This window comes from Ornithorhynchus anatinus, chromosome 16 (genome assembly GCF_004115215.2).
Source record: "Ornithorhynchus anatinus isolate Pmale09 chromosome 16, mOrnAna1.pri.v4, whole genome shotgun sequence".
In the NCBI taxonomy this organism is placed as follows: domain Eukaryota; kingdom Metazoa; phylum Chordata; class Mammalia; order Monotremata; family Ornithorhynchidae; genus Ornithorhynchus; species Ornithorhynchus anatinus.
The window spans coordinates 36,502,862-36,528,693 of record NC_041743.1 but is presented as its reverse complement, the minus strand read 5'-3'; the positions used below and the strand labels follow the sequence as shown (position 1 = coordinate 36,528,693).

At 48.6% G+C, this 25,832-nt stretch overlaps 1 protein-coding gene across 2 annotated transcripts in view; it reads left to right on the top strand.

The window, feature by feature from the left end:
- Positions 1–25,832, top strand: part of PAX2 (paired box 2) — a 110,256-nt gene that overhangs the window by 67,722 nt on the left and 16,702 nt on the right. For both annotated transcript variants that reach the window (XM_029081082.2, XM_029081084.2), the window contains exons 7-8: positions 17,037–17,212; positions 19,363–19,489. In XM_029081082.2, the coding sequence (XP_028936915.1) occupies positions 17,037–17,212; positions 19,363–19,489 (303 nt within the window). The remainder of the gene's footprint in view (positions 1–17,036; positions 17,213–19,362; positions 19,490–25,832) is intronic.

Below are 25,832 nucleotides of genomic sequence, written 5' to 3'. Positions count from 1 at the left end.
TTCTAGATAGATAAACCAATTACCTGAGCAGCTCTGTTCAAGGCAGCCTGCTATTACTTCCTTTTGTAGCACCGAATCCACCGGCTGGATTACACTCTGTGTATCTCATTAACGTAAACCAGGAACGCACTGGTCACTGGCCCCTCTTCTTCTCGTGGGAGCCCTGGCTGCGGAGCAAGAACAGGATGCAGAAATATAGGTCCTCTCGGTAATAATAATTGGGGAATGGATAAGCGCTTACTATGTGCCAGGCACTGTACTAAGCGTTGAGGTGTTTACAAGCAAACCGGGTTGGAAGACAGGCGGGGCTTCCCTTGCAGCTCCAGCCTGGAGTGGGGAGCAGTTATGTGAGGGCAGAGGGGCGCTGGAAGGTTCGTGGGGTGAGCAACTCAATCCACCATCTTTGAAAGGGAAATCTGTCTGGGAGTTGAAGTTGGAAAGTTCCCCTATTCAGTAGAAGTTGGATGGAGCCTTTTCTCCTGGGGATAATAACTAGCCTCGGGCAAGTGTTTGGAGAGGAAGGTCTAGGGAAGTGTACGTAAAGAAAAACAGTAGTGAATTAAACAGACCAAAGAGCAGGACGTCTGTGCAGTTCTGTTCACTCTCATAATGCCCCTAAACATCCTTTTGTGAACATGCACAGAGAACTGAATATGCAAAAACATGGGCAAGGATTTATAACTGTAACACAGACACATAACTATTCAAATCCATGCCTCTAGCTATATGATCATGTGCATATACATATTATGTCTATATATGATTTTGGTGCATGGTATTTATGGCTATGAAACATATAACCATCTGATATATCCTCACCCTTCTATACATTCATTGGATTCTCTTAATAGCAAATCCTCTTTATGGCAAACACACCTAGAGTGAAATCATTCATAGAGGGAGAGGATGTCAAAGGGGAAGTCCAAGAGGCTTAATATGGTTTTCAGGCAGGAAAAGAGGAAAAAGTCTCTACTTTATCGATAATTTTTTTCCCTGTTCCTTGGTCATCTTTACAAGAAGGTTTCCTTGTCATTTGTTTATTGCACCAAAGTATGATCCATCTTCCAATATGTAAATATTCTAAGCTTTTATAAGGAAAAATGCTCAGTAATGACTGCAGTTCTACTATCCTATATCACGTTGTGCTATGCCACATATGACATATCCAGTGTATGGCACACTTTGAGCATTAAAGAGGAAAGGTACTTCATAAATCCGGTAAACGCAAATGCAAGTATATATTTTGTTTTACAGCTCTATGTTGGACTGCATACATCCATAAAGTGCATATATTCAAATGGCTAGATGTATGGTATAGATATAAAATATAGACATAAAGACGTGGGTTTTTAACATCAGCATCTATCAATATTTATTAAGTGCCTTCTGTGGTATGGCCCACACGTGCACACATGTTTGAACATACAACAGAAGGCTGCTTTTGCTCAATATTCGTAATGAGTTAAAGCCACCACAAATCAAGAAGGAGGAGGGGAAAGAGGAGGAGGGAGAATAAGAGAAGAGGAGGATCTGCCAGTGAGTGACCTTGGATACTTCAATACTTCAATTTCTCCATTTTAACTTACAGATACAAATATTTGATTGTGTTTTTCCATATAGCGTGAGATCTACGATCAAGGGCCTTATAGAAGGGCAAAATAGCCGTCAAAGATCTCTTGGTGTAGAGTTCTGTTTATTCACAGAAGACATAGACTAGCTAGGAGGACAGAAGCATATACTGAAGGCAGATTCAATGAGAACTTAAGAAAAACTGTATATGAAGAGGTAGATTTGCCTATTTTTATATTTCTTAAAAAGAATTTCAACACAAAACAGACCTGGCTAGTTCTGTGGCAGTACCCAGATGTGATGGGTGGTATCCAGCTGTGATGGGCAGGGCCCACTTTTTTGCACTTTAGTGGCACAGACTTGTGGACACCCTCACTCATACGGATTCCCCCCCGTCCATGGTCATTTTGCAGTTACTTCACTCCTACCTTGAAAGTCCCTTCCATCCTGTACAAATAAGCAACTCGCCCCCTTCCCCCGACTCTGCAAAGGCACCAAACTAGAAATACTCTGCAACAGCTCTACCCTTTCTCCCCCATGCTCCTGTGTATACAGACTGTGTACAGTTAGTTGTACAATAGGCAGCAGGAGCCCAAGGACATGGCAAATGCACCCCAAAAGCATGTGAACACAGGCCCCAGCAAGGTCCTTTCTTCTTTATCTCGGGCTGGGTTCCGAGCATGTTCCAGAAGAGAACCCTGCAGACCCAGTTCTGCAGTTGAATTCCATGGAGGGGGAAGAGTGGGAAGGGTTGAGAGAGAACAATAGAAAAGGTATTTGGGGGCCCCTCGTGTCCCCTTCCGCCAGCTCTCCATCCATCCAGATCATGACATCATGACACTGTGAAGGTCCCCCTCCTTGGCCTAGTCTCTGAATCTTCTCCGCATTCTTGCTCGCCTTTCATGGCGTCTGTCCTGGCTGCTTCCAGCAGGCTTCCTCCTCTGGGCGTGGGGGTGGGGCGGGGGGGTGGGCGGGGGAGGCGGAACTAGGCTTTCCCAGTGGCTCGAAGACAGATCACAAACAGTGGAGGAATCGGCAGGCAGAGCCAGTAATTCAAACCATCCTGACCGTTCGCTGAACCCGAACCTGCTGACCTTGACAGCGCTAGACAACGGAGGCCTCAGAAAACCCAACCTGCATGGAGGCATGGCTAAGGCCGGGGCTCAAGTTCCCGCCCCCCAACTCCCCCACCTGCCACCCCTCAGGAGTGGTTGGCCCCGTCAGTAAACCCCTGAAACCATCCAATTAGCTTCTCTTTTGGCCCTCTCTGGGCCTCTGCTCTATGGTGATGATGTCAGCCTCAATGTTACCAGCTCCTTGCCAGGGATTCTGCACTTAGAGGACACATCTCTGGAGAAGGAAGGCTAGGAACCATTGGGTTACCCTTTTGGGGTGAACCCTTACCTGCCCAGAGTGGACTGAGGACTGATGCCCTCCCATATCCAACAAGGGCTGTAGGCTGGCCAAAGGGGAAAACATGGGGCTCCCACCCCGACCTTCTGTGTTCAGATTTTGCTTTTCCATGCAATCTTTAGAGAAGAGCGGAATAGGGGAGCCAGAGTGTGGAAGAGAGGGCCGAGGGGGTGAGGAGGAGCAGAGAGAGTGAGACAGCTGGCGGGGGAGGATGGAGGATGATCTTGATGGCTGTAGCCCCAGGAACTCATATTAAAGTAAATGCAGTTTACGAAGTTTCAGGTCTCCTCCCAGGGAGTGCTTGGATCGCCTCCAGTGGCCTGTCTCTGGCTGCCAAGCACCTCCTGAAGCAGAAAGTCTACATGCATGAAAGAAAGCAAGGCGCATGAAAGAAAGGATACACATGCCTGCACACACACATACATATAGATGCACGCTCCTTGCTTTAATCAGCCTGGTGAGGCTGAGGTGTGCACAGAAGCTGCCTGTATCTAGAAGCTTCCTTCCATTTCCCCACTGCTTTAGTCTTTGACTATGAATTGAAGGTAATTGGCCCCTCAAAGCAATGTTTACAACAAACAAGCCTGATTATGGCACTATTGGTGGCTGTTGTTGGTGAGTCAGGGAGTGACCTTGGCAAGTCACTAAATGCCTCTGTGCCTCAGTTACCTCATCTGTAAAATGGGGATTAAATCCTACCCCCTCCTACTTAGATTGCACGCCCCATGTGGGTCAGAGAATGTGTGGAACCTGTTTATATTGTGTCTATCCCTGTGCTTAGTACAGTGTTTGGCTCACAGTAAGCATTTAGCAAGTATCATAGAAGAAAGAAGAGATGCCAATCAATGGTATTGAGTTCTTACTGTGGGTTGAGCTCTGTACTAAGGGTTTAGGAGAGTGCAGTATAATGGAGCTGGTAGACGCGTTCCCTGCCCACATTGAGCTTACAGTCTAGTCGGGGAGACAGTAAAGAAGCATAATCCTGGGAGGAGCAGATGGGTCTCCAGGTAATAAATCTCAGACATTAGATGGTCCTTCTGCTGTAGCTTAGCCCCAGATGATGCCTTTTGATCGGACTAATGGCTCTACCTGGGTAGAATGGGTGGGCCAGGTGGGCTTGTGGTGGTCTGCTACTCGAGTAGTCTCCAGGAGAGTGTAATGGAATCTAAATAGGGCGGCAGCCAGGAGTTCAAGATGAGATGGGGTTTTTTGGTGTGGGGGGAGGGCTCAAATCAATCATATTTATTGAGCATTTACTGTGTGCAGAGCACTGTACTTAACCCTTAGAGACTATAGTACAACAGAGTTGGTGGACACATTCCCTGGCCACAACAAGGTTACAGTCTAGAGGCTCAAACATCTCTGTCCTCCAGGATCATTTAATTCTGGGTACAGGTTGTATTCATTCATTTGATCGTATTCACTGAGCGCTTACTGTGTGCAGAGCTCTGTACTAAGCACTTGGAATGTACAATCTGGCAACAGATGTGTGGATGTGGGTGTAAGTAGGTTGGGGCATCTGGCCTTACAAAGGTAATGAAGGGATTAGAATCCAAACTCCTGAGGAGAGTGGAGGAGCCTTTTACTTCTCTTTCTGTAAATTTCCTAAGCGCTTAGTACAGTGCTGCACACATTCCAGTGTGCTCAGGAAATGCTGTTGATGATAATGTCGATGATGAAAATTCAGTAAAGGCCACTTTGTAGCAAGAAGTGTCTTGACAGAGGCAGGGAAGGGGAGAGAAAGCAACTGAGAGACAATGAGAGAAAATGTGCTGGCCTGTGTGTGGGTCAGAGTCAAGGCGGGGAGTGAAGAGTGGGCTTATAGGGAGAAGAGAGATTAGTGGCAGTGGGGTTGAAAGAAAAGAGACGAGAAATCTGAAGATGGAGGAAGAGGCTTTTAGCAGCCACTGACCAGGTGAGGCTGTGGTCTCTCCTTTCTGGGAAGTGTGGGATTGTTGAGCTGATGAGGCAGAGTTGTTTAGGGGTGGCAACCAGGCCTCCATGACCCCTTTCCTCCCTCCCCCATCTTCCTCTCCCTTCTTTCCTCCCTCCCTTATTCCCTCCCCACATCTTTAGTGGTTCCGGTAATGGTGTTGATTTGCATGTCAGGCAGAGCACAGCTACACAAAAAGAGAGAGATGGGGGGGGGAGAGAGAGAGAAAGAGAGAGAAAGGGAGTAAAAAAAAGAAAGAAAAAAAGAAAAAAAAACCCTGGCAGTGTGGCAGTGTCAGCTCTCGCCGTTGTTCGACAGTGTAAAATTAAATTAATAAAGCCCCCAACACAGGAAAACATAACAGGAAATTAATGGCCTTTACTGTCGTTCTGATGCAGTCATTTGCAACCCTGCTTTCCGCACCAAAGACTTCATAAATGCAAGCAGTTTCTCTAAACAAGCATAGTTAGGGCTGCATGCTATGTAATTTTTCGCCTTGCTTGTGTCCTTTGAGCTAACAAAGCCACCATTTGTTACTGGCTCCCGAGGGGCTTCTAACGGGGCCCGGTTCCCCGGCGGGCAGGTGCGGCATCCAAGGGGAGGAAGTCCGGGCACCGGGCATGGGGCAAGGTCAGAAAGCCTAGCGGGCTGGTAAAGGTGGAGGGAAGGGGCCCAGATCTGGACCCTGGCCCTGGTCTCACCCTCGTCAGGCTCTGACAGCATGCTGGGCACGCATTAGCGAGCTCTTGGTCCCCTACCGGCCAGGGCACAGGCGGCCGGCCGCCTCGTTTGCCGGGGGCAGTGGTGGAGTGCACAAGTCTGCACCGCGCAGGAATGGGGCCGGGCTGGATCCTCGTGTATGGCTGCAGGAAGAGGTCAAATCCAGCAGGATGAAAGAAGGGCAACTAATAAACTCCAGTAATGCACACCGGGCCTTGAGGCAGAATCCAATATGTAGACATGAGAGACAACCACCCTCACCCGCTCACAAACACCTGGACCCTTCCCTTTCTCCTTCCTCCCTTTGCACGCATGCACAAGCTGCCCCCCACCAAATATGAACACACTTTCACACACACTTGCCCTTATTTAAAAGCTGACTTCAGTACTTAGGTGTCCTGTCTGCTCACTTCTGCCCTCCCCCTCCAATTCTCTGGAGCCAACCTGTCCCTTCCCAGGTTCCCAGGTCCCTTCTTGCGCTCACGACCACGGCTGTGCCCTTACATTTGCTCCCAGGCTTATTTTCATTGACTACCCATTCGTACATCGCCATGCATGAAATCATCCAGGGGCTTTGTTCTGCCCAGGGCATTTTCGGGGACTCTCTCACATCCTCTCACCAACACAAAGAGAGGTTTACATGCAACCAAAAGCAGCAAGGTCTAGTGGATAGAGGATGGGCCTGGGAGTCAGAAGAGTTTGGGTTCTAATCCTGGCTCTGCCACTTGTCTGCTGTGTGATCTCGGGTCTGTCACTTCTCTCTTTCTGTTACCCTGTCTGTAAAATAGGGATTAAGACTGTGAGACCCATGTGGGACAGGGCCTGAATCCAACCTGATTACTTTGTATCTACCCAGTGCTTAGTATAGTGCCTGGAACGTATACTTAACAAATAACATAAAAAAACCCAAAACCCAGTATTACCCACAGGTCTTAAGACTCATCCATTTCCCAGCAAGATTCAACCCAATTTATCTCAACTGCCAGGCTCCAATAAACAGCTATCTATTGATAGAGACTCCCAAGGCTGGATAGAATTTCCCAGGGCCCACTGGTCTTGGCAAATGATGGAGCCAGGATAAAAACCCACATTCTCTGATTCCCAGGCCCATGCTCTTTCCACTAGAGCAAGCTGCTTCTCATGCCACTATTGATGGCAGACACCCATATCATTCATGTGTTTGCGTGGAAAATGGAAAGCGAATGGGTTAAGATGCACTCAGAGTCAAGGTTGATATCTGCCAAGTTTGTAGCTTTGGAAAACACTGGATGGCACCAATTTGGGCCAGATTTCCCACAGACTTCTCTCCCCCCACCCTCTAGTTCTTCCCTAATTGCCCTCACAGAGCTGGTGGGCTCATCTGTTGGGCCAGCCACAGAAAGGATAACTGCTTGGGCAAACACTGAAGGGCACACGCCAATTGGCACGGACTTGTGCAGCTGCCCGTGTGTACATGCAAATCCAGGGGTTCGTGGGCACCAACCGAGTAGCCAGTTTTATGAATGCAATTAGGTGACTCAAAATGAGCATTTGATTTCACAGGCACAAGCATGTGGCACTTTGTCCCTCCTCACTTCCATCCTCCCTCCCTGTAATATCTTGGCATCTTTAAAGAACTTTCTCACCCCCCTCACTGCCACGGCACTTGGCAATCCAGCCCCGGCTCCTGGCACCCCTCCTTGTCTTCTAGTAGCAGATGTTGCCGCTGCTGCTCCTTTCTTTCTCCTTCTCCTCATCCCTGAGCCTTTATTTGATGCCCTGCCTTCCTGGACTTCCCCATATCACACTTCCATTCATTTGGGCTCCATCTTTGGCAAGGAGGCCCTGTTCTCCTTCCAGAATGCCTCCTCTGACTTGCAATCCAAACCAAACCCTACAAGCTGCCTTTGGCCAACTGGGACCTCACTTTCCTGTGACACATTTTTGGGGAGAAGGAGTGGAGGGAGAAGAGAATCAGGCTTATTTTCAGAAACCACTGATTTGTTCCACTCTGCCTTAAGACCTCAGAAGACCAGGTGCATGAGCTGTTTCTAAGAGGATTTGTGGTTATAAGGATAGTATTTGTACATTAAGTGCTCACTATGTGCCAAACACTGTACTAAACACTGGGTAGATTCAAGATAATCGGGCCGGACATGGTTCCTCTGTCACGGACTCCCAGCCTAAGTAGGAAGAAGAACTGGTATTGAATCTCAATTTTACGAAGGAGAAAACTGAGGCCCAGAGAAATGAAGTGACTTGTCTGAGGACTCACAGCGGGCAAGTGAAGGAGGCAGGTTTAGAACCCAGGTCTTCTGACTACCAAGAAGGTGCTGTTTCCACTAGTCCAAGCTCTGCAGCAATACAAACCTAGCTGGGCTTCTGGCTGAGCCCTGCAGAATGGCAGTGTTTAGAGCTTGGAGGGGGGTACAGGAGGCGGGGGGGAGGCAGGAAGCAGGGAGGGGGCTGAGAAGGGCTGGCTGCCCTGAATGACAAGCGGGGATATTGATCTTATTCTGAAGTCGGCCCAGCCGATAGAAGGTAATTAATGACTCCATTTGCCTCAGTACCGAGGAGAACAATTGAGTTTGAAACTGCAACAACTGGCAGGGCCGTGAAAGGCCCCCAGGGGGAAGTCCAGAGAAGGAGCCTGACAGGGCCGGGTTGCACTGGGGACACATCAGAAGGGGAAATGGGCACCAGAAAGGACGAGGAGGAAGAGGCCAGGGAAATGCAGCTAGTGGGCAAGTGGGCACAAGGAGGACCAGCGTGGGGAACTGGAACCCAGGATGGCTCCGCTCCTGTGAGCTGGGACCTCGGGAGCAGAAATAGAACGAGAGAGACATTGCCCCACTCAGTTGACAACAGGGGACACTCTTCGGTCTGTCAAGGAAAGCTCCTATTCCCTAGTGAGCAATGGCATTTAATCCCTCGTGGGCAGGTTTCTTCGTAGTTTTGAGACTGGTTTTGGTGCCAGGCACTGGGATCCTCCCCTAGGTTTGTTCTTATAGATGATGGTGTCCTTGGAAATTGGAGACCTGGAGGCTGTTTTTGGAGTGGAGCTGGAAGAGGTGTGGTGGCGGAAGGTATACACGCCGACTACATGGGCAGTCAGCCCTGTGGTCCAGACTCCCAGTAGCTCTTCTGCGGGGCCCGTTGCTATTTGGGACTTGGTTCCTTTGCCTCATGCTCAGTGCAGGGTTGATTCTTAGCTCCTCTATGCTGCAGTTTCTGCTGGCATTTGCTGTGGATTGCAAACCACTTTAGCTCAGGGTTCACTGCATTCTTGATGTCAGCTTTCCATCCATCTGAGTGAAGCTGCCCTTCTCCAGCAGGCCCTAGAGTGTCGCCTCTGGTTCCCCCCCTTCACCAGTCAGGCATCCTCCTCCCTTGACCTGCCCAGCTGAGAAGCTATCAAGCCAGTTGCTTGGGTCTTCTGCCTGTTCTCACACCTGCCCTGCAACCTGTTTCCTCAGCAGAGGAGGAAGTGAGGGGCTAAAGTCCCTGGAGAAGATTTTCTTAGTGGCTGCCACGTTGAAAATTTAGGATTTAAGAACTGAAAAGAACCCTTGAAATGGAGCCTAAGCCTCTGACAGATAAACACCTAAGCCATCGAGGACAGATGGATGTCTCTTGGTTGTTAAAGATGGGAAACAGCATGGCCTGGTGGAAAGAGCACAGGCCTGGAGTTAGAGGATTTGGGTTCTAATCTCAGCTCTGCCACTTGTCTGCTGTTGACCTTGAGCAAGTTGCTTAACTTCTCTGTGGTTCAGTTACCTCATCTATAAAATGGAGATTAAGACCGGGAGCCCCATGTGGGATATGAACTGTGTGCAAATCTGATGAGCTTTATCTACCCCACTGCTTAGTACAGCATCTGGCCCATAGTAAGTGCTTAAAAATGCTGTTTTTTTAAAAAAAATCCAGAGGTGGAGATTTCACAGCTAGCCTGGATAGCCTGTTTCAGGGTCGAATCATATTCAGAGTCAAACCAGCCTCTTATGGTTAACCAAACTTTGTCTGTAATCTAAACCCATTTCCTCTTGATTATTCCTCAGTGGAGAGGGAGACCAGTGGGTTGGCTCTCATCACAGCCCTACATATTCTTTAAAGATAGTCATTAAGTCACCCACCAGTCTTCTCTTTTTCAAGCTAAACCACTTAAATTCCTTTAACCTTTCCTAACCAGGGCCCATTTTCTAGTATTTTAATCATTTTGTTCCTTTCTCTGGGTGCCTTCTAATTTCCCCACTTATTGTTTCAGTGCTGTGATCAAGACTGGACATTACAACCTTAAATAAGAGTCTGACCAATACAATATTCAGAGATAATATTTCTTCCTAGCTCTTGAATACCACGATCCCATTCATCCTGGAATTGCTTCGACTTTCTAATGATAACACTGCATTGCCCACCCCTCTTCAGCTTGTGGTCTGCTCTGCCTCCCAAGCCCTTTTTGGCCATTCAGACATCTAACCTGTCTTCATTAATCACTCATTGGTGATGGTTTCTGCCCTCCACCCCCGACATATTACCTTACTTTTGTCCAACTGAAATTTGTTCTTTTTCTATTTCTGTCTTTCACCAATATTACAGCCCCCGCTTGGATATTCATTCATTCAATCATATTTATTCAATATTTACTGTGTGCAGAGCACTGTACTAAGCTCTTGGGAGAGTACAACAATAAACAGATACATTCCCTGCCCACAACGAGCTTACAGTCTAGAGGATGAGCTTACAGTCTAGAGGGTATTCAGGTGCCCCAGAATTCCCTTTGCCAATATATTCTTGAGTGGGAACTCTTAGGGTCCACATATGACTTTGGCAGTGTCATTCACCCAAGGCTTGCCCCGATGACTGTGTATCCATTTTCCTGTACTTCAAAGGTCTTGTTCTTGGAGCAATGGCGAAGTTTCCTAAGTGGGGCTGTAATAGAGATCTCTTGAGAAGAAATGAAATCATTCATTCAGTCATATTTATTGAGCTCTTACTGTACTGAGTGCACTGTATTAAGTGCTTGGAAAAGTACAATATAACAGCCAACAGATATATTCCCTGCCCACAGTGAGATTACAGTATAGAAGATGAATTTATGACACTGGTTCTCCAGATGTTCAGCAATGCAGATGGGCACAAAGGTTGAGGTCTGACGGGCTGCTCAGAGAGTATAATGTGGCTACTTTTTCATGTCTAGTGGGGATGGCTTTGTGACTCTTTCTCCCTGTAAATTGGTTCTGAGGGCTTTTGGGTCTTTCATACAACTCACTTATTTCCTAGTGGATTCTATGGCCAGTCCAGCTTCTACTGTGTTTGCTCCGTTCTTTAAGGATGCCATCATGAAAGCTGCGAAGCAGCTAGAGAAGCAGCGTGGCTCAGTGGAAAGAGCCTGGGCTTTGGAGTCAGAACTCATGAGTTCGAATCCCAGCTCTGCCACCTGTCAGCTGTGTGACTGTGGGCAAGTCACTTAACTTCTCTGTGCCTCAGTTACCTCATCTGTCAAATGGGGATTAAGACTGTGAGCCCCACGTGGGACAACCTGATTCCCCTGTGTCTACCCCAGCGCTTAGAACAGTCCTCTGCACATAGTAAGCACTTAACAAATACCAACATTATTATTTAGCTGTTTTCCCTGCTATTCCATAGACACTCCTGAGGAAATACCAGATCCAGGTCCCAGAGAAGTTTTGAATCCAGTCTTGAGTAGCCTCCCCTAGTATTCCCCAGCCGTCCACCTGTTCCAGAAGCGAGGCATGGCAGTGGAGAAGACAGGGCCCATGGTCTCTAGGGAGGATCAATTGTTTGAATGGATACACATCTCTTCAGGAAGCAGCATGGCCTGGTAGAAAAAATGAGGGCTAAGAAGTCAGAAGACCTGCATTTTGATCCTACCTCTGCCACCTACCTACTGTGTGACCTTCAGGAAGTCACTACACATCTTTGGGCCTCAGTTTCCTCATCTGTAAAATGGGGATTCTTTATCTGTTCTCCCTCCTGTTTAGGCGGTGAACCTGATGAGGTACAGGAATTCTGTCCAACCTGATAATCTATTCCAGCTCTTAGTATAGTGTTTGGCACATACTAAGTGCATTACGTGCCACTATTATTATTACTATAGAGAAGCAGCGTGGCTTAGTAGAAAAAGCATGGGCTTGGGAGTCAAAGGACGTAGGCTCTAATCCCAGCTCTGCCACTTGTCTGCTGTGAGACCTTGGGCAAGCCACTTAACTTCTCTGGGCCTCAGTTACCTCATCTGTAAAATGGGGATTAAGACTGTGAGCCCCAAGTGGAACAACCTGATGACCTTGTATCTACCCCAGTGCTTAGAACAGTGCTTGGCACAGTCCTCTCTTTCTAAGTCTCCACATTCCTTCCTTCTCTGGGGCATTAGCTTCCACACCCGCTCTTCTCCCTGTCACTTTTTTATGGTATTTAAGCATTTACTATGTACCAGGCACTGTACAAGCATTGGTATAGATATAAACTAAGCAGGGTGGACATAGTCCATGTCCCCCATGAGGCTCACAGTCAATTCCCTTTTTACAGATGAAGGTAACTTAGGTACAGAAAAGTGAAGTAACTTGCCCAAGGTCACACAGTAGACAAGAGGCAGAGTCGGGATTAGAACCCAGGTCTTTCAGACTCCCAGGTCCATGATCTATTCACTAGGCCACACTGCTTCTCTGTCTACTTCTTGCTTAGCTATTTTTTTTTCCACCAGGGGGGTCATGGCCATTTCCATTTGGTCCTTGCTTAAGGAGAGATATTTTGAGATGAAGTTCTTGGCCTCAGAGATCCTGGAAGCTTTGTAATGTAGCAGCTCGAGGTCTTGGACTCTGCCACTTTTCCTTCCCGGCAGAGATCAGCATGTGCAGGTGGAAGGAATGTAATCTCTTTCCCCATCCTGCTCAGCTCAATCACTCCATTCCCAAAGACATGATCATACTGGTGAAATTAACTCTTCCTCTTTTGAATTCCACCAGCCCCCAAACCAACTTTTCCCCTGATAGCTTCCCTCCTGATTACATTCATTTATTCATTCAATCATATTTATTGAGCAATTATTGTGCACAGTACTTAGTGCTTAGTACAGTGCTCTGCACACAGTAAGTGCTCAATAAATACCGATTGAATGAATGAAAGAATGCATGCACTGAGCACTGTCTAAGTACTTGGGAGGGTACAATACAACAATAAACAGACACATTCCCTGTGCTGCTGCTTCCTCAAAGTCCTCCCTTTCTTTGACCTTCCTCTAGAGACCTTCCTACCCTACAATATCCCTTCTCAGCACCTACTCCCCAGCACAGAGCCTTCCTCCCACTAGCCTTCTCCCTTTCTGTCTCCCTCTCTCTGCCTTTTTCTCTCTCCCCCTCTCTCTCCTCCCTCTTCATAGGCTTTTCCCTAGGTAGGGACTGGGAAGAGAAGAGGAGAAGTAGGTGAGAGTAGTTGAGGCTTAATATCAGGTGCAGTGGGATCCCAGCTTCCCCTTCACCCCTGTTTAAGGACTCAATCATTTCTTCCTTTCAGACTCCCTCTTCCTATGCCACTCACACTGGTGAGCCCCTAGCCCTTTGTTCCATAGTTGCCTTTAAAATTAATCTCAATTTATTGAGCGTTTACTATGTGTGCAGAACACTGAACTAAGTGTTAGAGTACAGTACAGTAGTTAGTAGGCATGATCCCTGCCCCCAAGGAGTTTACACTCTAGTGGGAGGAGGAGAGAAAAACCTATCTGACAGTGATCCTTCTGCCTTCTTCCCTCTCATATCCCATCTCCCATTTCTCTCTTTGGGAATTCTTTTCCCATCTCAAGGTCCTCCTGCCTCCTTCTGTTTCTGCCTGGTCTGTCCCCACCTGAGCCACCTCCCCACTCCTTATTTTTCCTTTCCCCTCGGTCTAGTTTGGTTCTTACTGTCTTTCCTTCCCCTTCCCCTCCCCCACATCCTGCTCTCCATTCTGGTGGCTCTCTAGCCCCTGTTTCATCACCAGGTCCCGAGTTTACAAAAAAATAAATAAATAAAAAGGTCAGCGAGCAGAGCAGCAATAACCCCTAAAACAGTACTATCAGTGGAACATGATTGATCAATTGAATTCCATAGCGGCTGAAAAATGTGGGATTAAGTAGTGTATTATACGCACAATGAGTTGAGGCATGATGTTCATTTCAAGTTCATTTCGCCGGCCCTCTGCCACCAGATCAGGCAATCAATAGGGGCAGCAGATATCATATATCACCTCTCTCCGGGCTGGGGAGAGAGCACCATAATCTCTCGCAAATTTAGAGTGACAGATTTGTCAAGATCTGAAAGGCCCCTGAATAAATGAAGGAAAAGAGACTCCTGCAATGACCTGGGAAAAAAGCCACGGTTTCAGCCCCTTCACACAAAGGCACTGCAGACCTACATATGTGGGCTGACTCACATTCACACATATGTTCACATGTGTAATGTTTGCATCAAGGTATACAGAGGCCCAGCAAATAGTTCCATATGCACACACATATGTAGAAACAAGGAGATGTGTGTACGTGAATGGACAGGTTGAAGGAGGAAGTAGGCATAAACAAATGTGTCTGTAAAGAGTAAGAATCAAGCCTGAGAGTGTGGCTCAGAAAGCAGCTCATATGCCTGCATACAATAGCAAAGCTCAATAAGGAGTCAGATGCTCACTCTTATCCAGAAATGTTTCCCTATGCAGGGTTCTTAGACCCCTACAACTCTAAATAGGCCTGTAAAAATATATATGGGCCTAGAACCACTCTTGAACTTGCCTGACTGTATTCTTTCATGTGAACATACCCACTACTCTTACCGACAGATACAACATATGAGGGTGACTATATATAGACCCATCGTTAAACATTACCCTAGAAGTTAATTCATTCTCTCTCTCACTCACGTGCACACACACACACACACATTTATCCCTGCCTTGAAATCCTTCCCCTTTTGCAACTGGGAACTAGAATGGGAGTAAAGAAGGAATATATCTGGCTAGAAAAAAGGATCCTATGCTTCAGCCTAGGAAGAGGAAGCAAGAAGGCAGCTGAAGGAAGAAGGTTGCAGTTGGAGGCTAATCAATATGTAATATTTTCTATGGTCTTACGAATGATACTGTACTCTGTTACTGTATATAATGCAGTATTGATTATATCATATCGTATAATCACCTATAAACTGATATATATAACAGTCAGAATGTAATATCTGTGGACCCTGTTGGATGCCAGAAGGAATTAGGGGCATTTGGTGTGTTTTTAGGGCCAGCAGTGAGCCTGGCGGGCTAGGGCAGTGAATTCTGCCAACCTCACCATGGTTTGGGGGATGCAGGGAGGTCCAAGGAGCAGGGCAGAGCTGGACGGTCTTGGTCTCAGCCAGAAGATGCTCAGTAAGGAGAAAGGAGAAAAGGCAAGAGGAAAAAAAAGTAAAGGTTGTTTTCTGAAAACCTGGGCACTTTGTCCCCTGAAAACCTGGATATAATGGAAGCCCCAACTCCTTAAGTAAAAGGAGAGAAAAACTGATTTTTAGGGTGGCCCTGCATATGTGCAGAAATTACTGCAGGGATAACGATATCAGTTTGGGGTCCAGAGAGGGTTTGTGAGAGCTGAAGAGTAGAGCAGTGAAGTAAGCAGGTAGAACTGAGGAGGTTGTTAAAAGAGATGTTCAGATCAGAGAGATGTGGTCCTTCCCATTTCTAAGTTTTTTGTACATTGGTTGGGGGTGAGGTTCTGGGAGAGATGTCAATTTGAGATCCCACGTCACTTCTGAAAAAGTCTGCAGGCCTCTTGGAGAGAGCCAAGGTCTCACCTGTTCCCCCAGGAGGAGGTGCCGGGGCATCACAACAAGGGCAAGAAGTGCCCAACGGAGAGGGGACTGGAGGAGGAAATAGGCAGGATTGTGATGGGTGTTCAGATTCAAAGATGGTGAAGCCTAAGTGGTAGCTGCAGCCTGGCCCACCCTATGGCCAGAGGGAAGCCCAGCCCTCTGTCCTTTTGGATTGCGTTCCCACCTGCAGGGTTTCAAATGCTGCTTCCCTCTTAATGTGGCCCCAAAAGACTCCCAAAGCACCTTTGTGGTGGAGCTAATCGCTTCACTCTGCTCCCGTTTTACACTCTGCGATGGAGATTTGGAGATTTTCAACACTGAGAATTGGTGGAACTGAAACACATCTCTGAGCCAAGCTGGCTGCTTCACAGACTCAGCGGTGTCAATCCTGACCAGCTCCAGCCCCACGCTCAGGGCAACTCCAGGATTAGCGGCTGCAGAGACTCTATCTTCTCCATCCCTGTCCCCCGAAAGCTTCTTTATCTTTTTTTTCAGGACCACCCCTTCAACATCATCCCTTCTGAGAATCAGTCTCAGAGCTTCGGTCCTGTCCCAGACTACTGTCTGCCCAGGGACTGATCCTGCTGTTAGGTTCCCACTGGCAACAGGGAACTCTCATTGATCACCTGATTGGGGGGGGGGTGGTCCCATCCCAAGCAGCTAGAGAGTGAGAGGATCAAAGCTCATTTATCTGGGTGGCCTTTCCCTCCTTCTGGAGCATGTAGTTCAGTGCTCAGCACCCAATCACTCAATGAGAAGCAGCGTGGCCCAGAGGTAGAGCATAGGCCTAGGAGTCAGCAGGACCTTGGTTTAATCCCAGTTCTGCCACTTGTCTGCCATGTGACCTTCGGCCACTTAAGTTCCTTGTGCCTTGGTTCCCTCATCTGTAAAATGGGGATTAAGACTGTGAGCCCCATGTGGGACTTGGACTGTGACCAATCTGATTAGTTTGTATCTACCCAACCTTTAGTATACGACTGGCACATAGTAAGTGCTTAACAAATACCATTAAAAAAAAACATTCAGTAAATACCACTGGCTGATGCTGAAAGAAGCAGCAGAGAATGTGCCGAGCTCAGAACTGGCACCGTTCCGAGTAGCGGAACGCCCTGTCCCTTTGCTAAGCCGGGGGTGGAAGGGCATTATGTTCAGCTCTCCCATAACTCCAGGGTCACGTTCGTGACCAAACCGTCATTCAGAAACTTGTACCTCAACAAAGGCCACGTACAAACGCACAACCTTTAGTTCAAACCTCACAGTGCATTCCACCCAGATAGATGCACACAGGTGAAACACGGTTTCTTTGTTTTTCACCAGCATACTCCTCAGCACTCGGGTAGGAATTTGATGCAGCTAGGTATTTTAACCATTCTAGTGGTAAATATTTTTCTCTTCGGCCCCCCTCATTAGAGTGTAAGCTCCTTATGGATGGGGCGGAGGAGGTCACTTTGTTCTCAGGCACCTAGTACTGTGCGCTGTGGTCCCTCAATAAATGCTATTTCTAGTTTGCTACTATTACACTACTCCTGCAGACTGAAAACACACGTGATGGAAGGACTGAGTGAACCCTCTTTTGTGTGCTCTCTTTCTTCCAGATGTATCGGAGGGTTCCGTCCCCAACGGAGACTCCCAAAGCGGTGTGGACAGTTTGCGGAAGCACCTGCGTGCTGACACTTTCACTCAGCAGCAGCTGGAAGCTTTAGATCGGGTGTTTGAGCGTCCTTCTTACCCAGACGTATTCCAGACATCAGAACACATCAAATCTGAGCAGGTGAGGTGCTACCTGGCCACAAAACTCCTGGGACCGGGCAGGTGGGCAGCCTCTGGGGCTGGGTGGGGCAGGAGCAGAATTCCTGGGGCAGAGCTGGCGGAGAGCCACTGGGGCCAGGTGGGAGAGGGGAAGACCCAAAACAGAGAGGGACATCTGCACAGAGGGTGATTCCCAGGGGAGTCCAGGAGCAGCCGAGAGTCCTCATTCACCCGATGAACGGCCCGCATATACTCAGGAACCACCCATGCTTTGCACATGCACACTGGCACACACCCATATATGTGCACAAATACCCCACTGAAGGAAGAGAGATACTTACACCCAAGGCACAGGACGATGGGAAAAGCTTACCTCATCTTCTTTTAGTTCCCTTTCCCTCTGGGCTCCCTACTCAGGCTCCCAAGACCCTTTTCCCAATCCCAAGATCCCCTTTTTCCCAGCTGCCTGCAGTTCTCTGGGACAGCAGCAATCTGGGGCCCCGTAGTCCCGCTGCTGAGAACAACTGCGGCATTGGCAGGGACTTCCCCTCGGCATCAGGCCTTTTAACGATCCCGGCTGCCTCTCCCCCTAGCTCCTTCCCAAGGTGACCCGGGCTGGCTTGCGCGGCTACTCTGGCACCACGGGCTTCTTCTGGGGAGAGAAGGGGGCCGGACCCAGAGCCCACCCCAGCAGCACACACGCTCCTCTGTGGCTCCTGCGGCTCCTCCCGGCCTCCTGCCTTCTCTCCGCCCGTCCTTTTATCCCAGAAGCTGTTTGTCTTCATAAAACAAAAATCAAAAGTCTTTTTCAGGTTCCCCGAGTCATAAACCAACAAAGGAGGAGAAGGTTCTCTCAAAGCAAGCTCCTTTATCCCCGAGTCCCTGGCTGTATTACAATGAATAACCTTTATTTACTTTCATTAGACTATTAAACACCAGCACAGTCATTTTTCCCCCTGAAACTCTGAGCAGGGCCCATAAAGCAAATCCGAAGCCTAATTGAGTTCATTTTAATTTCTCTCCGATCACAGCGAATTACTCTGGTGATAAATCAGGGGGCAGCCTCACCCCCAGTAGAAGGCCTAATTTGCAGCTAATTACAAAACTGATTTCTACAGGAAGATCAATACGAGAAGGAATTGGAAATGACTAGGCAATCACGTCCAGCCACGGAGGGGAGGGGGCCGGCTGGGGGGGCCGGGAAGCGGAAGGGAGAAAAAGGGACCAGAAAGAGCAGAAAATCAGCTTTAATTTAACGTAATATTAATCAGAGCAACTTTTCCTGCTTTTTGTCGTCTCCCCGCTTTCCCCAGCTCCTGTGTCTGGTTTGGAGGCCGCTGCAATAAAAAGGCAATTACCCGAGTGTTTCGGGCAGGACACCCTTTCAAATTCAATGACTCTCCCCCTCCCACCCTTCTGGTAGCCATGTGGCCTCTCCCCCTCCCCAATTTCATACCCCAATGCACAGGGAGAGTGAGAGCGAGCCCAGGGATGAGGCTTCTTTGTTTGTTTTTAAAGAAGGGGGAGACCCCCTCAGCAAGCCAAGCTGTGACAGGAGGGAGTGGGACAGCCCCCAGCCCCACTGGCTGGTCACAGATGCATCCAGGAGTCCCACCTCACCCCACAGGCTGCCATTCCCATCAATGTCCCTCTCCCCTCCCGTCCCTCACTCCTGCTCTTCTCTACTTCAGGGAGGCCCCAAGGACCCCCCTGCTCCCTCCCTTCATCCCTCTGGAAAAGACAGCTGAATCTGGGCTCATCTCCCCTCCGCTCCCCCCCTCCACCTTGCCTACTTCAGTTGCCTACCTCAGTTGTGAGGAGCAGCTTTTCCGAATCCACAGGATAAGCTGTGAGACTTGGGGAAAAACCTTCATCTTCTGTTCCCCATCTCCTACTGTGGCCCCAGTGGTTACCGAGGACAGTCAGACCCTGCTCTGACAGAGGCTGCAGGCCACCTTGCTCAGGGCAAACTCGAGCCTCTCATCCGAGACCTTCTCCCCATCTTGTTCTTCTTCAAGTCTCTGTTGGATCTCCCTCCGCTCCTTGACCCCCACTTCCTGGTCAGTGTGGGGGCTTGGCAGCTCTCCTCCCCCTTTTCTCCCATCTGCAGGTCATTCTCTTTCTCTCTTGGTGCGTCAATCGTGAGCTGTCGCTTTTCTCTCTCCTCCCCAGGGCAATGAGTACTCCCTGCCAGCCCTGACCCCCGGTCTTGATGAAGTCAAGTCAAGTCTATCTGCCTCCGCTAACCCAGACCTGGGGACCAATGTGTCGGGGACCCAGACGTACCCTGTCGTGACCGGTAAGACATCCACTTCACTGGAGTGGTTGGAGTGGGGATTTGGATTTTTCTCCTTTGTGCCCACCTTGGCTCTGGGTGACCAAGCGGAAATGCGGCATATGGTCTCATCCCCTGGTGGCCAGACCGGCCTGCCCAGGTGAGTGCAGAAAAGATAGGTGGCAAAGAAGAGGTTTGCCATCTTTCTGGACCTGAGGATTGAAAGGGGCAGTAGTAATAATGATGATGATGATGATAATGTTAATTGTGATATTTGTGGAGTTTTATGTTGTTAAGCACTTACTATGTGCCAGGCACTGTTCTAAGTAGATGCAAGGTTATCAGGTTGGACACAGTCCAAGTCCTATACGGAGTTCACAATCTTAATCTCCATTTTACAGATGAGGTAATTGAGGCACAGAGAAGTGAAGTGACTTGCCCAAGGTCACACATCAAGTAGTAAGTAGCAAAGCCAGGATTCAAACTCAGGTCCTTCTTGACTCCCAGGCCCATCCTTCAATCACTAGAGTATCCAATCTAGTGGGCTAGATAGTTAAGCCCTTACTCTATGCCAAGCACTGTATTAGTTGTTGAGAGAATAGTAATACAATCAGGTTGGACACACTCCCTGTCTCACATGGAACTCACAGCTAAGAAACTGTTCTCCTTCTTTGCCGCCCTGCCTGTGGCCCAAGAACAACTCAGCCTGGTCCATTTTTCCCCACCACACTTCATCCTGGCTACGCTGGGATAACTGTGAGTGAGGGGTAGGTGGACCTGGGAAACAAGAGGAAAGTGAGGAGGGGAAGGGCAGAAGCAAAATCAAGCTCTCTAAAGAGCATAGGAAAGTTAGAAAAAGACTTCTTGGTGGCGGGGGCTGTCGAGGGTGTCCCTCTAGATAGTAAGCTCTTTGAGGCCAGGGATTGGATCTATCTACTCTACTGTACTCTCTCAAGCACTCTGTCCAGGGCTCTGCTGAAGTAAAAACATTCAATAAATACCATTGATTGATTGATCAATTGATCCAAGGACTGCCCACACTTGTGCCTTGGTTTCCATTCGGAGCCCAAACCCAGAGCCCCAGCCTCATCTCCTCCAGGGCCAAGAGGAAGACCTGTTTATGGGTCTGTTATGGTTGCCCCCTCGCTCTGCCCTGTAGCCCTGGACTCAGGGTGGCCGACCTGAAAGGTGTCATGGGTGTATGTGGCATTGGGGGCTCGGAAGGAACTAGTCGGCAGTCTGTGGGTTGGCTCTGTCGATGACTCTGAAGTCAAGCAGACTCAGTTCTTTCCTTGAAGAGAGATAAGAACAAAAATGTCCCAGGTCTCTGCTTCCCCCCGCAGCCCTCCAGGCAGTGCCCAGGTAGTGCAGCAAATTGAATCAACATTTATTCCTGACCCATCCCGAGTCATTACTGACCTCAGGCAAGCTGTTTTCTGCAAGACTGGCTCATGACCAGCCCACCGGCAGAACGAAGACTTCCCAGGTGTAGACAGACCTGGGGAAGCAGGAACACACAGACCTCCTCCTCTCATGGAGATTCTATGGGGAAGGAGAGGCTGACCCAGCATCTTACTAATTAATAGCAATTGTGGCTTTTGTTAAGCGCTTACTATGTCCCAAGCACTGTACTAAGCATTGGGGTAGCTGTAAGATGCTGAGGTCCCACATGGGACTCACAGTCTAAGAAGGAGGGAGAACAGGTTTGAATCTCCATTTTGCAGATGAAAGAACTGAGGCACAGAGAAGTTAAGTGACTTACCCAAGGTCACCGAGCAGTCAAGTGGTGGGGCCTGGATTAGGACTAGGTTCCTCTGGCTCCTAGGCCCGTGCTCTTTCCACTAGGCCACGTTTGAAATAATTGCTGGGCTAACCCCCTGGGGCAGCACTGAGTGCTGGGTGGGCCCAGATGAATGAGAGCTTTGGAAGGGAAGAAACTCCCAAGAAGGAAGCTTGGCACTGGGGAAGGCTTTCCGGGCCAGGGAAGGTGCCCGAGTGTAAGAGAGGCACATTGAGGTGTTATTAAAATGCACCTAATTATTCTGGAGACACTAAAGCAAATGTGCCGTTCACTGGGAGACAGGATGATTGAAAATGGGAGCAGTGGGGATTGGAAGATACTGAGGCGTTACATGACTAGAGAGGAAGAGAGGCGGCACGGGGAGCTAGTGGGCCACAGGCACAAAGCGCCAGAACAAGCCGCAACAGCAGCAGCAGAGTGGGACTCTGAGTCGGGGCTCCCGCCTCCCCGGTGAATCGATCCCCGCCCCCTCTGACCCGTCTGGGAGAGGCCTCGTGACATGGAAGGCTAGGATATCCAGCCAGATAAACCGATGCAGTTCTAGTTCGACAGGAAGGACCCCATCGGCTTGGAGAGGGGAATTGAAGGGCTGAGTATCCACACCTTCAGTCCTCTCTTCCAGACAATAATTATGGCACCCATTAAACGTTTGCTAGGTGCCAGACATGGTACTAAGCTCTGGTGGAGTTACAAGGTAGTCAGACGGGACACAGTCCCTGTCCCACATGAGTTCCACAGTCACACTCTGTCCTCCACCAGATCACTCCTGCTCTTGTGGCTTTTCATTCCCTGGAGGAAAAGACAGTTCCATAAGTTTCAGGTTTACTATCTGGATTCCTCAAGTCCAAGGAAGAACTGTTGTCCTTAGGGCCCTGGAAGATTTGCCCTAGGACTTCTGGAGTTTGGTTCTGCAAGGACCTCAAGTGTCAGGGAAGAGCTTGACCTGGGATCAGGCCTCTTCTATTGGACTGACCAGTGACCTTAGTCATTAAGAACCCAGCTTTGAAGTCCTCTAAGGACTATTAGGAGACACAGGAGGCTGCTGTCCTGAGAGCAGAAGCCGGAGACCTAGGTCTCTTTTTCTTCTGCTGCTGCTGCCAGAAGAACAGCAGTGAGAGATGAGATCATCCCTTGGATCTGCTGTCTAGGCAAACTGCTGTCTAGGGGAGGCCAGGGAGGTTACTGGTGTCCTCATCTTTGGCAAGAAAGACCTCACTGCCATGGGCCCAGTAGCTGAGAATTAGTCACATCCCCCTAACACACACACACACACACACACACATCCCCAAACGGCCAAGTGTGAGTAAATCAAAGTGTGACCAAGGGTAGAGATCAAGCTGATCCTTTGCTCATCCTTCTTTCTGGTTGGAGAGAAGGGTGTGGGGAACATGGGAAGTAGGGGATGAGGCCTTCATCTCAGGTGCTGAGTGTTAGGAAGGACAAGGTGCTGCCCAGGCCTGGGATGTGGTCCTGTGGGAGAGAGGCACTTGGCTGAGGCAGAAAACTGCCTCTACCGTTCCCCGACACCAAAGACGCCCCCTCCCTCCCCCATGGCCCTGGAACGGTCCCAGCTCAGCCTGGGAACATCTCCGGCTGATCCATCTGGATCCAAGTGTGAGAAAAGTTCATTTCAGACCCAGCTTGACATTCCCAGGTGGCAACTTAGCACTAACATCTCAATCTGTATGCGACATTTCAATCAAGCGAGGAGTAACAAAAGCAGAACTATTAACATTCGGAGCTGTTCACCAATGGTAATGACGGGGAAACTCGGAAACTGGAAATTACAAAAAAGAGAGAAGTGTGTGTGGGGGTGGGGGCCAGGGGGAGAGGAGGGCGGGGGAATTATTTTTCTACACTTAGGCCAGGATCCAATGTTTGGATTAATGGTGCCATTACCCGAGAAAGGGCTGCAGATTACGCTCATTCTTAAAATGTTTTTGCTGGCAATTAAACGGCTGCAGTTATTGATCTTTGTTGATTTTATGTCCCCCTGATTTGCATAATCTATTAAAGATGAATGATTCATGATGTGTTTATTATGGGGATGAGCAGAGTTTTCTGGAGGTGCTGTCAAGGTGAGAAACTGGGCCCTACTCCTGAGTCTCCATTGGCCGGGGCAGACGACGAAGTCCATTTAAGTCCATTTTACCTATGGGCTGGGGCAGACTGAGTCAGGGAAACATTCTAACTGGAAGGAGCAGCTTTTTAGGTAACTTAATGGAACTGGAGCAGGCGAGCCAATTAACAGAGTAGGGTCTTTGGCTACGCCCTGTTCCCCAATGTCAGTCAATCGGGATATTTATTGAGCATTTACTGTATTCAGAGCACTGTACTAAGCACTTGGGAGAGTACCCTAGGTTAAGTAGACGTGATCCCTGCCCTCAGGGAACTTACAAACTAATGGTCTAGGGGAATGGTCTAGAGGAAGCTAAAGGAAGCCAGCTGGGAGTCATTCAAGCTGGGTGTTTGGACAGTAAGCAGGAACAGTGGCATTTGTATCACAAAAAGCTGACACTGAGGTTCTGAGTAGGGTCTTTAAATCCCCCATTAAAAGATTCCAGAGAGTCTCCCATTATCCAAGAGAGTTTAAAGGCTTTGAAAAGCTATTCATGGAGGTTTGCTGGGAGAAGAGAAAGCAGTAAAGTCAATGCTGATGAGGTGTTTTCTGGGGTTGGTGGGGTTTTCTGGGGTTGGTGGGCAGGCTTCTTCTGGGTGCCCATTTGGGCCCTCAGATGTGGGCAGGGGATGCCTGGGAGAAAAATGAGCTCTGGCTAACAATACAGGAATAATTGTGGTATTTGTTAAGCACTTACTCTGTGCCAGGCACTGTACTAAGCACTGGAGTGGATACAAGCAAATCGGGTTGAGCACAGTCTCTGTCCAACATGTAGCTCCCAGTCTCGATCCCCATTTTACAGATGAGGTAACTGAGGCACAGAGAAATGAAGTGACTTGCCCAAGGTCACACAGCAGACAAGTGGCGGAGCTAGGATTAGAACCCATCCCAAGCCCGCGCTCTATCCTAACTGGAAGGGTGGTCCATAAAACAGCATTTTTGAGGCAGCTCATGAAAGTCGGCATGATGTGGAGGGGGGCAGAGCAGCTTCAGGCTGGTGGTCTTCAGTTGCCTGGGGTCTAGGGCACTACAAGGAGATCACATCAGGACAGAATTTTCAGGTAGCACCCCCACCACCCATGTGAGAAGCCAGCATGATTGCTGGTCCCAAAAATTCAGGAGAAAAAGGGAGGATTTCAAGCTCCATCAGCAAAGTGATTCAGCAATTCCGTAAGGGTTGGTAGTGAGAGGAGAGGGCAATCTGAGATCATATTGTTTGATCGTGAAAGTGAGGCCCGTTGGAGCAAAGCCATCCCCTACCTCAATCTCATCACAGATAAGAGTGGCCAGCAAGAAGCCAGACTCCCATGGTCTCCTAAATCGGCCCCCTCAGAAACTCAGGGTCAAGCAGCGATTACCAATTTTGTGTTTGGAGTTTTAAAAGTTCTGCAGAGATTTTCATTTCACTGCACAACTCAGCAAGCTGCTAGGTCAGGCCGGTTATTTAAATTTATCACTCTCTCTTTCCTTCCGATGGTGGGCTGATCTAGCTCGGCAGCATCTCCTCTCTCCGGCCCAGTGCTCTAGGCTGCTGGTCTGGAACCAAGCCCAGACTCCTAAGTAACAAGAAAAAAAAAAGGAACAGTCACAGGAGTAACTCAGCTCAACCCAGCACCAGGATCTAAGTTTCACCAGCTCTGCAGCCATCTCTGGTTCACAACGAGAGTTGAAGGTGAAAGGAAGCATAGAAATCTAGACTTTCTGCTGCTGCTGCTGCTAAGGCTCCCTGTTTCCTGGACCTTGCCCACAGAAGCATAACTAAATGGGTCTACTGGCAGTGGCATCAGCTGAATACGCTTGCCCCCTTTCTTCTTCCTTCCATGACCACCATCTTCAACTGTTCATTCTCCAGTTCTTCCTCACTGCTTTCAAACATGTTCATGTATCTCCTATCCTAAAATAATTCCTCTCGACCCCACGACTCCCTCCAGTTTGAATAAATCCCAGAGGCTCAGCAGCAGAACTACAAGTTACTAGTTAGAATTGGGTTCTCTCTGCCTAGCCCAGTGTTGTCATGGGGGTAGATGACTTTTATTAGCTTTTGCAAGTACCAGCTGCAAGAGGGGGAGGCCTCTGACTCTGAAACCCTAAGAAGAAGGGAGGAGTCTAGGCCATCCTTAGACTTGAGGAGGAATGAGATGTAGGAAGAGGAGTCGGTTGTAAGAGAAAGCAGCATTTCTCAAGGCATCCACTCTGAGCTAGAGCCTTGTCTTCCACTAACAATCCATCAATCAGTGATATTTATTGAGTGCTTACTTTAATAATAATAGTAACAATAGTTGTGGAATTTGCTTAGCACTTATTACATGCCAAAGACTGTACTAAGCGCTGGGGTAGATGCAAGATAATCAGATCTGACATGAGGCTCACAATCTAAGTAAGAGGGAAAGCAGCTATTGTATCCCATTTGGCAAATGAAGAAACTGAGGTACAGGAAAGTTAAGTGA